We start from the raw sequence: 15,749 nt of genomic DNA on the forward strand, positions 1-15,749 counted from the left end.
AGTTTTTGCCCACATATGGGGTACCAGCGTACTCAGGACAAACTGGACAACAACTTTTGGAGTCCAATTTCTCTTGCTACCCTTGGGAAAATTAAAAATTGGGGACTAAAATATTATTTTTGTGGAAAAAAAATATATTTTTTTTCATGACCAGGCATTATAAACTTTAATAAAACACTTGGGGTTCAAAGTGCTCACCACACATCTAGATAAGTTTCTTAGGGGGTCTAGTTTCCAAAATGGGGTCCCTTGTGGGGGGTTTCTACTGTTTAGGCAAATCAGGGGCTTGCCAAAAGCGACATGGCGTCCAATCTCAATTCCAGCCAATTTTAGTTTGACAAGTCAAACGGTGCTCCTTCCCTTCTGAGCCCTGACATGCGCTCAAACAGTGGTCCCCCACATATGGGGTATCAGCGTACTCAGGACAAATTGGACAACAACTTTTGGGGTCCAATTTCTCCTATTACCCTTGAGAAAATAAAAAATTGGGGACTAAACGATCATATTTGTGGAAAAAATATGATTTTTTTATTTTCACGCCGGGCGTATTTAACTTCTGTGAAGCCCTTGGGGGTTCAAAGTGCTCACCACACATCTAGATAAGTTCCTTAGAAAGTCTAGTTTCCAGAATGGGGTCACTTGTTGGGCGTTTCCACTGTTTAGGCGCATCAGGGGCTCGTCAAATGCGACATGGTCTCCGATCTCAATTTCAGCCAATTTTAGGTTGAAAAAGTCAAACAGCGCTCCTTCCCTTCCGAGCCCTGCCCAAACAGTGATTCCCCCCATGTATAAGGTATCAGCGTACTCAGGACAAATTGGACAACTTTTCTGGTCCACTTTCTCCTATTACCCTTGGGAAAATAAAAAAATGTTGCTAAAAGATAATTTTTGTGACTAAAAAGTTAAATGTTCATTTTTTCCTTCCACGTTGCTTCTGCTCCTGTGAAACACCTGAAGGGTAATTAATCTTCTTGAATGTGGTTCTTATCAGCTTGAGAGGTGCAGTTTTTAGAATGTTGTCACTTTTGGGTATTTTGGTCCACATAGACCCCTAAAAGTGACTTCAAATTTGAGGTGGTCCCTAAAGAAATGGTTTTGTAAATTTTGTTGTAAAAATGAGAAATCACTGGTCAACTTTTAACCCTTATAACTTCCTAACAAAAAAAATGTTTTTTCCAAAATTGTGCTGATGTAAAGTAGACTTGTGGGAAATGTTATTTATTAACTATTTTGTGTGACATATTTCTCTGTTTTAAGGGCATAAAAATGCAAAGTTTGAAAATTGCAAAATTTTACATATTTTAGCTGAATTTCTGTTTTTTACACAAACAAACGCAAGTTATATCGAATAAATTTTACCACTTAAGTGAAGTACAATATGTCATGAGAAAACATTCTCAGAATCACCAAGATCTGTTGAAGCATTCCTGAGTTATTTCCTCATAAAGGGACAGTGGTCAGAATTGCAAAAATTGGCCCGGGCATTAACGTGCAAACCACCTTCGAGGTAAAGGAGTTAAGCTTCTTTAAAGGCAACAAAGCTACAGATTTTATATAAATTGTATACAATTCTCAGCATAAATGAGTACACCCCTTTTGATCAATAAGGATTTAATGAATTTTTCACTGAATACAAGAACAATTGCCAAAATTTTGATCAGTCTGTATTTCATAGAACATTTCTTTAACCCATAGCATGAAGGTAAGATTAATAATACTAATATAACTTTCATTAAAAAAATCTTCAGTTTTACTCAAATTTATTGATAACAAAAATGAGTACACCCCACATCAAAAACTACTACATCTTGCATTTTGAGTGACCTCAATGTTTTTTAAGGACACTATCAAGTCTTATATGCATGGAATGGACAAGATAGCGTCGTATTACAGCATCTATCATTCTCTATTATTCAAGAAGACACACAATGCAAAGATTGAGTCAATTTCTCCCCTATTTATCTAGTTTGTAGTGTGATTTTCATATTACCCACACCTCTTACTTGCCACAGGTGAGATTCATTGAGCATCACATTCTTGAAACAAAGTTGTTTACCCACAATTTTGGAAAGGTGCCAACATTTTGGGAGTTTTGTGCGAAATGATGTCCAATTTGCCGTTTTTTCTCATGTGTATAAGAAAACGTGTAATTGCAATTATTTTCTGTGAGAAATACTTCTTTTTCTGGAACAATTTCAAAAGTGCCAACACCTTCGGCCATGACTTTACACATTCCATATGCAGTGTCGGACTGGGGTGCCAAGGGCCCACCAGTAACATTGACCTTGGAGGGCCCACTTTTCACCTGCATACAAATATTACACTACCCTTGTTAAAATTTACCTATGTCTCTATATAATAATAAACTGGGTAGTTTGGTTAACGAATGATGAGATGCTGCTTTTTCTGTACAGGGTGAATCAAGTGAATTATACCAAGTACTGCCCATAAAATGGTGTTGGTGGCCCAGATCTGCACAGGGGTCAGTCCGAGCCTGACCATATATACATACTAAATTCCTGAACACCTGGAAATTGAATGAGGATTGAAATTTCATGTAGTTGTAGCAACTATTAAACTATAGCTACAATATGCTGTCCTAAACTAAAATTCTCAGGCAACTAGGTATCTTATACTTTGCATCTTGATTATCCTGTTCTATTGTCTATGGAAATCTGCCAGAGAGTAAAGAACTGCAAGTAGAAGAAATAATGGCAAGGCTTGGTCTGCAGAAGGAAAAAACGTGAGGCTCTGATTTGCAGGGTTGTATCTAGGGGGGAGCAGGTGTGGTATTTGCCCTAGGTGCAGCCTGCAGAGGGGCTCCCAGGCAGCTGCAGTTTGCCACTTCTCCGAGTGGGGTGCATACATACAGTGATATGCAGCATTCACCTGCATTCAGAGAGGCTAGACACGAATCAAGCCGGAAGTATGGAAATCGCATAATTGCAGTTACATGACGCTGACATAGCAGAATCCTGACATTGTGTGGTGCGCTGTGAGGTTTCAGAATTCTGCAGTCACATAAAGTGACTTCAGACGTTCATCAAAAACTTGAACAACCCCATTAATCATAAAATTAAGCATGCCCAGGTCAAACAGCTTGTAATATAACCATTGTCAGGATTCAGCCAGCTATCAAGCTGAGAAAATATAAAGCACAGGCTCCCAGCTTTCAATAGCATTCGTGTCTTTCAAGCACAAGCACAATTGAAGGGCTTGTTGCTGACACTTTCAGATCAGGATGACATCACTAGTCACTAGCATGATCAGGTCAGCGGATCAGGGAGCTGACAGCACAGCATAGGGGGTGGAAGGCAACAAGGTTAGTGCTAAAATGGAGCTGAAGACACAGGAGTTCTTTTGGGGGGAGTGAGGAGATGACAGTATCAGGGGAGGGGGAGTGCATAAATGTGTGAGGAGCCGATAATATATGGGGAGTGGATAAATATGTGAGGAGACAATATTATGCTTCCCAGTTCCAAATTTATATTTGGGGTAGTCTGTGTGTACTATGTACATCTCTGGAATCATAGAAAGTGTCAGTAAAGATGATATTTTTCAAGTTACCTATTTAATACTCTGTTAACATCTGCATTCTTATTTCTGTTTTATTATAGGATACCAGATGGACCATTTCTATTATCAGATGTGTCTGGTTTCCACCATGGTGTCAATTTACAGGACAAAATAGCAAAACCTGAATTTTTGGCTTGACAGTGTTTCTAAGCAAAGCTTTACTAGTATAGTAAGTGGATATTTGTTCAAGCTTGTGGAATAAGGAATGTTGGGTGGATACTGCAGACATCACAATTTTTATAATAAAGTCACATGGCTCATGGCTTCAGATAGTGTTGATTTAGTAACATTCTTCATTGGTTCTCCTAATCTCCTAAAATTTGTGCAGTTGTTGTTCTTGGTATGAGTTAATTCCTCTGCTTATCTTTTAGAATTCTACTGTACTGAAGTTCTGGAGTGATGAGTCTTTTGCACAGCAGCTCATCGTCCTCTGATAGTCCAACCTTTAGGTCGTAACCAAGAATCCTGGCCATCCCAGATTGATATGGCTGCAATGACTTGTCCCTCATTTCCTTGGGATCAACCTCATCCTCCAGACATTTCTCAGACATCACAGTCCTCATTTTCTGTAGCTCTTTAACCTCATGTTCCATTCGATCCACTCCAAATGTCTGTACACGTTTCCAGAAAGTATTATTGAAGTAGACATACATATCCCAATCCAAATTATTCCATGATTTTATCTTTTCTTGAGTTTCCAGAGTTAGTGTTTTCTTAGTACTGTTACTTCTACTATTCAGACGAAAAGACAGGACATCATAAAAAGACCAGCAGAGAGCGTCCTTCAGGAGAATAAGAGACTCATCATAATATTCTGTGATCAGGACCAGATCAAATATGTTGTCCATTGCGTGCCATGCTAATACTGATTGCTCAGAGGAATCATTAGGCTCAAAACCTAAATCAAAAGTCATCCAATCCTTACCAAGATAGCCAAATCCATCTGTACCTTTGTAATATATTTTTGAATTGTTTAAAAAATCTTCCAGATTTGTAGCCATTTTGAAGGGTCCATCATTCCTGTAATAGGCAAAAGATGATTCCATCCGAGAGACTGGGTTTCGCAGGATGGTGAAGTAGAATGTGTTGTCTGGCATCACTTTTTTAACCTGTATAAAATTATTTAATTAGATAATTAATCCATTATAGAAATAACATTTCAATAAAATCTAATTATAATTAGGCTACATTTGGGGCAGCTCGGTGACTTAGTGATTATCACTGTAGCTTTCCAGCACTGAGGTCCTGGGTTGAAATCTCACCAGGGACAACATCTGCAAGGGGTTTGTACATTCTCCCTGTGTTTGGGTAGGTTTTGTCCTACACTTTAAAGACATACTGATAGGGAATTTAGATTGTGAGTGTTGAAATTAATGGTGCTATATAAACAAGTAAAATAAATATATCTGGAGCTAGAGAGTATAAGACTAGAAAACCCACTGAATTTTACATTGCAGCACTGTGGATGAGATCTTCATAGAATCATAGAATCATAGAATCGTAGAGTTGGAAGGGACCTCCTGGGCCATCTGGTCCAACCCCCTGCTCAAAGCAGGATTCGCTAAATCATCCCAGTCATAGAATCATAGAATTTATAGATCTTATAAAATCTCATCCACAACCTTTGAGAAAATGTTCAGTTCAAATCGACATACTGTAGATTAATCCACAGAACAGGTCAATTTATGCTGCTGTATTATCACTGAAAGTTTATTTTGATTTTTTGCGTTGCAAAGGATGAAAATTTAAGCTAATTCAACTGCATTTCCAGAACAAAATTTGCACAATTTGCTCTGGATTCTGCAACTGTGAAATCAAGAAAACTAACACAAATCATGAATGTTGTTGTTACATAATTACTACACTTGAAAAAAGAGAAATGTTCAAGTTCAACTCTAGGATGGGAAAGAAGAAAGGCAAAGGGAACATGCATGACCACAATGCAAGATCAAGTCCACCCAAACGAATAAAATCTTCCCCTCATGATCCAGATTGTTCATTTGAACAAACATTCTAAAAAAGAACTATACACATTTACATAAGTGTTTATGATATTTTCTTCTAAAAAAGCATTGGAGTCTTTTTTTTTTTTTAATAAACAATGGTTACTGGTGTGACCAGCTCTTTAGGTCAGAGTTCTACAAAATAATAATTGTTATGGTAAAGAAGCCTTGTCTCCTCTTAAGTTTGAACTTTTCTCCTGTTGGAGGGAATGCCCTCTTGCCTTTTGCAGGCAATGGACATGAAACAGCTTTCAGTACTGTCAGTGTAACACTGCATGAGCAACACTGTAAAAATAAAATCCATTCTTCACCTATTGATTTATTTATTCTGCCTTACAAAGATCACAGTAATGTTCAGTTCATATTTATCCTGCGCTCTACGCTGAGCACTTACATCAGAGTTTCCATGTAAATCTTTAAAAAAAAGTGATTTAGTCAGAATCCCGAGCCAAAGATTCCTTGTAATGAGGCTGATGGAGACACTTTATACTCTCTCTGGCCTATGACCTGGCAGTGTCTGTCTTTTTAAGCATGCATAAAAGCATAGTCGGCCACAGTTTTGTGTACTTCTGAAAAGAAGGACAATGCTGAACAAAGGCCTGATGTAGTCTAGAATTAGTCTGCTGTCTCATTATAGTGCATGGATCCCTCCAGGGTTTCAACTAAATGGCATCAGTGAATTATATGAAAACCCCAATCAGGGTTGGTCTGGCCCACCGGGACACCGGTGAAATGCACAGTGGGCCCCAGAGAGAAGGAAGAAAAAAAATTTAGGGACGCGGGCCCTTTAAAACTGAAAGCGATCAAGGAGCGCGCGTGCACGTGGTCCCGGCCCACCGCCACGACCAGGGCTGGCGGCACCACCCGGCAAACCCAGGTAAGCACTGGGGGCCCTGGGTGAACAGGGGGTGGGACACACAGCATGGGGTCTGTGAGTTGGGGCCCCCCGGCACCAGCGCTGGCATCGGGGCCCCCTCTAATTCTCACCTATCCTCGTTCCGGCAGCTGCAGGGTCTTCAGCGCCCTCTGATTCTGCGGCATCTCAGGGCAGAGTGTGACATCATCACTGCACGCCCCCTCTGTCCTGAGCATTGCAGAGCCGGGAGAGACACTGAGTGCACAGGACCTGCGGTGGGAACGGGAGAGGTGAAGATTTGATTTTTTTTCTTTATGTATGCAGCATTACATGGGGCCCATGATGTACTGCATAAAGGAGTATTACATGGGTCCCATGATGTGCTGTATGGAGGGGCAGGGGGCCCATAATATAATGTATGGAGGAGCAGGGGGCCCATAATATACTGTATGGAGCATGGGGCCCATAATATACTGTGTGGAGGAGCAGGAGGCCCATAATATACTGTATGGAGCATGGGGCCCATAATATACTGTATGGAGGAGCAGGGGGCCCATAATATACTGTATGGAGGTGCATGGGGCCCATAATATACTGTATGGAGGAGCATGGGGGCCCATAATATGCTGTATGGAGGTGCATGGGGCCCATAATATACTGTATGGAGGAGCATGGGGGCCCATAATATACTGTATGGAGGAGCATGGGGGCCCATAATTTACTGTATGGAGGAGCATGGGGGCCCATAATATACTGTATGGAGGAGCATGGGGGCCCATAATATACTGTATGGAGCATGGGGGCCCATAATATACTGTATGGAGGAGCAGAGGGCCCATAATACTGTGTGGAGGAGCATTGCATGGGGCCCGTGATATACTGTATGAATGAGCATTATATGGGGCCCGTAATACTATATGGCGGACTATGTGTGCCCATAATACTGTATGGTGGACTATGTGGTGCCTATAATACTGTATAGCGGACTATGTGGTGCTCATAATACTGTATGGCGAACTATGTGGTGCCCATAATACTGTATGGCGGACTATGAGGTGCCCATAATACTGTATGGTGGACTATGTGGTACCCATAAAACTGTATGACGGACTATGAGGTGCCCATAATACTGTATGGCGGACTATGTGGTGCCCATAATACTGTATGGCAGACTATGTGGTGCCCATAGTACTGTATGGTGGATTATGTGGTGCCCATAATACTGTATGGCGGACTATGTGGTGTCCATTAAACTGTATGGATGGCTATGTGATGCCCATAAAACTGTGTGGATGGCTATGTGGTGCCCATAATACTGTATAGCGGACTATGTGTTGCCCATAATACTGTATGGCGGACTATGTGGTGCACATAATACTGTATGAAGGACTATGTGGTGCCCATAATACTGTATGGAGGACTATGAGGTGCCCATAATACTGTGTGAAGGACTATGTGGTGCCCATATATTGTACTATACCTGTATTTTTTTATCTATGCATCAGGAATCATGGCATGTGTTAAAGGAACCCACTGATACTCTTTCGCCCGAGGTCCATGAAAACCTGGAGCAGACCCTGATGGCAACGCACATCAAGTTGAATGCTGGCTGCAGCTGTGACAGGGCGCTCTGCTCTGTGACAGGCCGTGCGTTGATGTCACATAGCAGTTTTGTTAAACTACTCCTGCAGCCTTTGATAGGCCAGTCCGGTGGCCTTTCAATGTTACTGCTATGTGATGTCAGCGAGCGGCCTGTCACAGAGCAGAGCGCCCTGTCACAGCGGCAGTCGGCAGCCATTTTAATGACCACGCCAAATATGAAGCCACAAGAGGACACTGGGGAACGCAATAAGGTAAGAAAAATCCCCCCTCTGTGATTGGGCAAGGTTGTGGCCATAGGGTCGGACATAGGGGCCCAGGGAGGTGACATTATTAAAGTGGACATAGTGGCCCAGGATGAAGACATTATAACTGGACACTGGGGTCCAGGATGGGGACATTAAATAAAGGGGCCCAGGATCTGGCACCTTATTAAATAAATGGGTGACAATTACTGTATGGAGGTCAGGATGAGGAACATACATTATTGGTTTGTTGTGGCAAGTGGGGACATAATTACTGTAGAGGCCAATCAGGGGACATTGTTACTGCTGCAATTTAATTTACTTTTGAGGTTACTGTCTTCCACAGGGGAGAACAAAAGGGGGTCCTGCTACTGTGCTGGGTGGCACTATGTCATTTATTTCTTCATCTGACAGTGTAGAAGTTGAGGAAAATAGTGGGGAATGTGCTCTGGAAGTGATCACTATAGATAACTGTGTTACTTTCTGCAGAGACGAGTCCTTGCTGTAACAAGTGATGATTGTCTGCACTGGATGAAGATGAAAGACTTCCATCTACAGACGTCACAGTTGAGTCAGTGTGTTACTTGTACACTTACACTATATACTGTACATTGTGTACATAGCTCTTGTGTATAATGTCACTGGTGATCACTGTATTACCTGTACACTGACACTATATACAGAGCTCCTGTGTATAATGTCACCAGTGATCATTGTATTATCTGTACACTCACACTACGTACAGAGCTCTTGCGCGTAATGTCACTGTTGATCACTGTATTACCTGTACACTGACAGTATATACAGAGCTCCTGTGTATAATATCACTGGTGATCCCTGTGTTACCTGTACACTGGCACTATATACAGAGGTACTGTGTATAATGTTACTGGTGGCAATAACAGTGTTGTCAGTATTGTGGTTTGTATTCATGATCAGTATTGCAGTATTCGGTCACTATGTGGTGGTAATTTGTGGTCTGGTTACGGTGTGGCAGTATTTCTCCTTGTATGTGGTATTATTTGGTCCCTATATGCTGGTAATATGTCATATTATTCAATCACTATGTGGTGGTAATATGTGGTATGGTCATGGTGTGGCTGTATTTGTCCCTTGATTGTGGTATTGGTTGGTCACTACTTGGTCTGTTCATGGTCTGGCAGGATTTGTTCCTTGTATGTAGTGCTATTCGTTCACTGTAGTCTGGTCATGTTGTGGTGGTATTTCTTCCCTGTATGTGGTAGTATTGGTCTTGGTATAGGGATGGCTTGTGCTATGTATGGCAGTCATTTGATCTCTCTGATATTACTTAGGCGAAGATTCTTTATTTCCATTAGAGATTAAATACTTGGATCACAGCATCAGATATATAGATACAGGGGTTCTCCTGTGAAAAAAAGTCATCACCTCTATACAGGATAAGTGTTAACGTATTGATTGGGGGGAGTCTGACTACTTGGACCCATTCAGCAAAATGTGGAACTTTTCATCCCCATTAGACTGGAGTGGCATGTCCGACTTGACCACTGATCCATTCAGTCCCTCAGTGGCTGCACTTGTTTTTTTCTAGAAGCCCCAAAGAGAATGAATGGAGCTGCGGTCAGACATCCCACCTGCCGTTCCATTTTAAAATGAGGATAAGTGTCCTATCAACGTTAAAACTTCTTCATTCTTTCAATCAATGCAGTTTCTAATGGTTGGACCTAAGCGATCACTTATCCTGTGGAGCCCATGCATCGGTGATAACTTGTTTTAACCAAAGAATCCCATTAATGTAAACTACCTTAATTATACATCCAGTTATGGGGGTGCACAGTAGATATGCAGGAGCCGTCTGTGTTTTACAGCCGATGCTCCACCATAATCAGGATAAACGACTGACAGATATTTGCATATAGATGTATTGTGGGTCCCTAGAGACCATTCCCCTGGTGGGCCCCAGACACCCCAGTACGACCCTGACCCCAATGCAAGTGCTCCACACAGAGCACTGGATAAACATTATCCAACATTTTACGTAAAATGTTTCCAATTAAAGCTTCAACTCAATCCGCAAAAAAACACTCCTCTTTCAGGTCAGTCATTTGTCAATTGAAATATAAGCATTTCACTCTACTGGTAGCACAAAGGCTCTGGAAAATTGATATGGCTCCTTGCCCCCCAAAATAAACCCAGCGCATTCTGTGCGCCCAAATCCAAATATCTCTCTTGCTCCTGAGCCTTACAATGTGTCTAAACAACATTTAGCGTTCACATGTTTGGCATTGCTATAGTAGTGAGAGCCTGCTTACTTTACAGGGTGCATGTCTTGAGAAGCATGAGCTGGACACAATTTACTGGCACCACAATGGCAGATTTGCTATTTTCACTCATTAACATTTATTGCTGCTTGTTTCTGTAAAACACCATTAGGCCAAAATTGTCATTATACCTGTAGATAAATTCCCAGAGAGTAGAGATGGGCGAACCTGAACAGTAAAGTTCAGCATCTGTACCAAATACCTTCACTAGGAAGTCCGTGTTACTGTTTAGGTTCGGCCCCATGAACACCAGGTGTTTGTAGCACTGTCATATGCCACATGTGTCGTACCACAGCTGGGGGCTGCAACCTTCAGCTGTCAGCTTCAGCAAGGCTGGTTATCAAGATCAGAAGGGTCACACGCCGATTTTTTAAATTATTTAAATAAATAATTTTAAAAAGCGGCATGGGGTTCTCCCCATTTTTGACAACCAATCAGGCTATAGCAGACAGCTGTGGACTGGTATTCTCAGGCTGGTAAGTGGCCACGGATATTGACCCCTGCAGCCTAAAATTAGCAGCTTACAGCAGCCCAGAAATGGAGCATCTATTAGATGCGCCAATTCCAGCGCTTTGATGGGCTTTTCCCACTTGCCCTGAAGCGGTGGCAAGTGAGGTTCATATTTGTGGGGTTGATGTCACCTTTGTAACTTAGTAAAGTCAAAAGGTGATGTCACCTTTTTGGCTTAGTAATGGAGAGGTGTTTATAAGACACCTATCCATTAGTAATCCTATAGTTATATGGTAAATAAACACACAGCTAGAATAAAGTCTTTTAATTGAAATAAAGCAAAACACAGTTTTACTTTTTTTATTCAAAAATAATAAGCACAGTTATACTCATGTAATGCCTAATTCCACTGAATTTCTCATCTCCTGTAATGAAACAAAGCGCAGCATCAGTGCCTAGTGTTGACATCATCGAGGTTACTGCCAGTCACTGAGGCTATGCTCCCAGCTGGGTCAATGAACTGCAGTGACATCGGTGAGATCACAGCTTGCACAGTGAGAAAAAGCCTCACGGTGCATCTAGGCACTGTCCAGGTTGAAAACTGTTTATCCCGGGGCGTGGCCTGAGCTCAGGACGATGATGGAAGTCTGAGCTGTGAGCTCCCGCATGAATAACCACAAAAGCGACTACAACGCAAATTAACAGCAGCTATTTTATTAATATTTCTTACTAAAATCTATTATTGGCTTCCCAAGACTTCATTTCTACTCATTTCACAAGATTTGGTGCCTCAGTTTCCCTGTCCGACTAGTCTATGACAAGCGACGGCTGCGGCCGCCATAATGGCGTGAACTGCTGATTTATAATTGCTAAAGAGTCCGGGAGTCCCTTCACTTAACTGTTACATCGCCGATATTGCTCCGGGACTGCTCTCTATTGAAGTCGGAGGGACGGAAGAATCACTGTGTAACGTCGCTTGGAGGAGCTGTAAAGACCGTGAGGCCTGTCACTGTAGTGAAGCTGAGTCTCAGCGCTGAGGTAATTCAAGCGCAGGAAACAGCTGTGAGGCGGCGCTATTGCTGTGCGGTGAAGGCAGGGCTGACAGGCTGAGGAGAAAAGGCAGGAAGAAGGCGCCGACATCATAGCTGGAGCACAGACAAAGATAAGAGGCGCAGAAGAGACGGCTGGAGAACAGAGCGGTGTTATCGGTAAGCTGCTGAAGACTACAGGGCGTCCATTAATCCTGCAGGAAGAGCCGACAGAGAAGAGAGAGCGGCTGGATGAGGTGAGGACCAGGCGATGCCGCAGGATACCGAGGACTTACAGCGGAGAGGTGACAAGACATTCCTGTGAGTGGGAGAAGCAAAAGACGCTATTCTAACCTAATATAAAAGCCCTGCTGGGGCTGTGGTCAGCAAAGCAGCTTTAATCTCTTTGCTATAATAGTTCAGTTCTGCTGCCAATTATTATATTTTGGAGAAGGTGACTGTGCATTTGGTGGATCCTAAGGTGCCTTGATTTATGCTATATACATTATTCCAGGGCCGAGTGTGTGGAACTTAGCAGAGGAAATATTTGTGTGTGCGGATTTCTTTTTCTGAGACGTACTTACTTTTTCAGGCAGCACATAACTGCACATTCTTTTTGGCTGCTGCAGTACTATAGGTGTACTTTTTTTTATTTTATTTATTTATTTATTTTTTTTAATTAGTGGACCAGATACTGTTTTCAAGCTTCATATGATCCTACTTGTCTTTTGACTTTATAAGGTAGAGAATCTTCTACAGACGGGGGTGCGGACAACTCTGCCTCTTGCAAGCTACAGCAACGGAGCTTGGTTTCAAGTTTTGGTTAACAATCCTTACTATATCAAAGGATATACCAGTGAACTATAGATAGTTCCTTCGTGGTAAAGTGGATTACTTTCATTTATCTGTTTTACTTTTATATTTGAGGAGCATATTTTCTGTCTTATATACTATTAATTCTATAGGGTATAGTATGCTACCTTAGAATACTGAAGATATACTATTTGCTACTAACACTTATATTGTAATTTACTCATTCATGGGTGAACATTCACTGCTTAATGCTTGAGAGGTTATCTCATTCTTACATAATAGTCCAGCTGGATTGAGGGACATTCATTAGTTTTAAATCTCAAGTCATCACATTGCCGAAGGGTGAGGTGATCTGCAGGGTGTCTAAAGAGCCAACTGACGGCTGCTGATTATTAGATATCAATCTACTGTGGTTTTCTCTGTATAGATTTCGGAGATCTGGGTTGGGATTGTTCCATATTATATTTTGTTCAGATGGCGTTAAGCAATATAAAATATAAGGGACAACCTCGTAGAAATCAAACCGCTTGGGATATTCCCAAATCCAGACGGTTTCATGACTCACCCAATTTAAGTAGTCCGACTAAATCCAGATCTCCCATTAGGAATAAAACAGATGACAAAAACAAATCTTCAGTAAAATCCTCAACTGCCTGCCATGGTAAAATGTCACGTGGACAGGTGTCTCAGCGGGATTTGTCTCCTGAGTTTCATGATGTTGCGCATACATCTAATGGGTCCACTGATAGGGGTGCTGAACCGGCGGCAAATCAAATACATGAAGACAAAATGGATATGTCTCTATCCAACAAACGTAAAAATCAGGAGAGGGGGGACAAGAATAGAGATGCCTCTGCCTTAGACTCAGATAGTGCATCAGGAGATTCCTCTTTTACTGACAGTCCAAATAAGCCTCTCCAAAAAAAAGGTTGCTCTGTGATATCGCGTTCTGTGACCCCTACACTAGACACGATTAACTATGAAAGTCTTAGTTACTCACCGGTTAACGGTATTTTTCGGAGTCCATGACAGCACCACCTGAGAGAGGGGATCCGCCCTTCAGGAACAGGAAACCTACAGATACAAAAGGGCGGCACCTCTCCCATGCATCAGTTGGATTACAGAGCACAAGAGGACCACAATGGTTAATAGCAAAATTATATACAGTACTTTACACAACTATTCTTTACCGGTGTACATACAAGAGGAAGAAGTGCACACCCAAATATAAACTAAAGGGAGGGAATATACGGGTGCTGTCATGGACTCCGAAAAATACCGTTAACCGGTGAGTAACTAAGACTTTATTCGGTCGTCCATGACAGCACCACCTGAGAGATTTACAGAGAGTAATAACTATTTTAGGGAGGGACTACAGCCTGCAGTACCCTTAAACCAAAAGAGAGGTCTGTGGAAGCACCCAAGTCTAGCCTATAATGATTATAAAAGGTGCTCGGAGAGGACCAAGTAGCCGCCTTACATATCTGGTCAATGGAGACTTCTGATCTCTCGGCCCACGAGGACGCCATGGCTCTGGTGGAATGCGCCCTCACTTTTGCAGGTGCCGGTCTGCCCTTTGAGGTGTATGCAATTGAAATAGCCTCTCTAATCCACCTAGCTAGTGTATTTTTTGACACTCTACAGCCTTTCCTGGGACCTTGATGGGAGATAAATAGGGCATTCTCCTTTTTCCAGGGGTCAGTAACCGCCAGATATTCTTTAAGGCATTCTCTAACATCTAAGGTGTGTAATTTCTCTTCCTTCTCATTAGCTGGATTAGGGAGGAAGGATGGAAAGACTATTTCCTGTGTTCTATGAAAGCTAGAAACTACCTTCGGTAAGTACGCCGGGTCAGGTCTGAGTATTACCCTATCGTCCTTAAACCGTAAATAAGGAGGACGCCTAGATAATGCCTGGATGTCGCTTACTCTACGAGCTGAGGTTAGAGCTACCAGGAAGGCTACCTTGAGGGACAGGTTTTTTATAGAGGCTGATGAGATGGGTTCGAATGGAGCTTCTGTCATGGCTGTGAGGACTAGGTTCAAGTCCCATGGCATGAATCTATCCTTCACCACTGGCCTGGATCTACCTGCTGCCTTGATGAATCTACTGACCCAGTAATTACCCGCGATGTTGCAGCTAAAGAGGGCCCCCAAGGCTGAAACTTGTACTTTGAGGGTACTAGTGGAGAGCCCCATTTCTAGACCTTTCTGAAGAAATTCTAAGATTTGATTTATAGGAGCTGAACCCCCAGCGACTACTCTAGAGTTCTTTAGGAATCTCTTCCAAATTCTGACATAGATCTTGGTAGTAGTGATCTTTCTACTTTTAAGTAGAGTGTCAACCAGGTCTGGGGAGAAGCCTTTATCTTTCAGCAGTGTCCGTTCAAACTCCACGCCGTCAGATGTAGGCCAGCCACCTGAGGATGAAAGACTGGGCCCTGGGATAGGAGATCCGGGATCTCCGGCAGGACCCAAGGATCGGACACTGACATGGTCCTGAGGCATGAGAACCAAGCCCTCCTGGGCCAAAACGGAGCGATCACTATAACTTTCGCTCTGTTTCTCCTGATTTTCCTCACCACTAGAGGTAATAGCGATAGGGGAGGGAAGGCATAGGATAGCCCGAAATCCCACTTTATCAGCAAGGAGTCTACCGCCAGGGGGTCTTCTCTGGGATTTAGTGAGCAAAACTGCCTTACTTTCCTGTTTTCTTTGGTGGCGAAGAGATCTATCTCTGGCAGTCCCCACTTCTGTACAATCAGGTCGAAGATAGAGTTTTTTAGGGACCATTCTCCTTGCCTTAAGAGATTGCGGCTCAGGAAATCTGCCGTGGTGTTTTCTTTCCCCTTTATATGTAGAGCTGTTAATGATAGGAAA

At 42.4% G+C, this 15,749-nt stretch overlaps 1 protein-coding gene across 1 annotated transcript in view; it reads right to left on the reverse strand.

Moving 5' to 3' along the window:
• Window positions 1-1,708: 1,708 nt before the first annotated feature.
• The window catches only part of LOC141091173 (galactose-3-O-sulfotransferase 2-like), a 129,954-nt gene continuing 115,913 nt past the window's right edge, over window positions 1,709-15,749 (reverse strand). The window contains exon 3 of the mRNA XM_073576590.1: window positions 1,709-4,685. Coding sequence (XP_073432691.1) covers window positions 3,924-4,685 — 762 coding nt within the window. The 3' untranslated portion in view covers window positions 1,709-3,923. The remainder of the gene's footprint in view (window positions 4,686-15,749) is intronic.

This window comes from Dendrobates tinctorius, unplaced genomic scaffold (assembly GCF_039654945.1).
Source record: "Dendrobates tinctorius isolate UK_male_01 unplaced genomic scaffold, ASM3965494v1 ptg000049l, whole genome shotgun sequence".
Taxonomy (NCBI): Eukaryota; Metazoa; Chordata; class Amphibia; order Anura; family Dendrobatidae; genus Dendrobates; species Dendrobates tinctorius.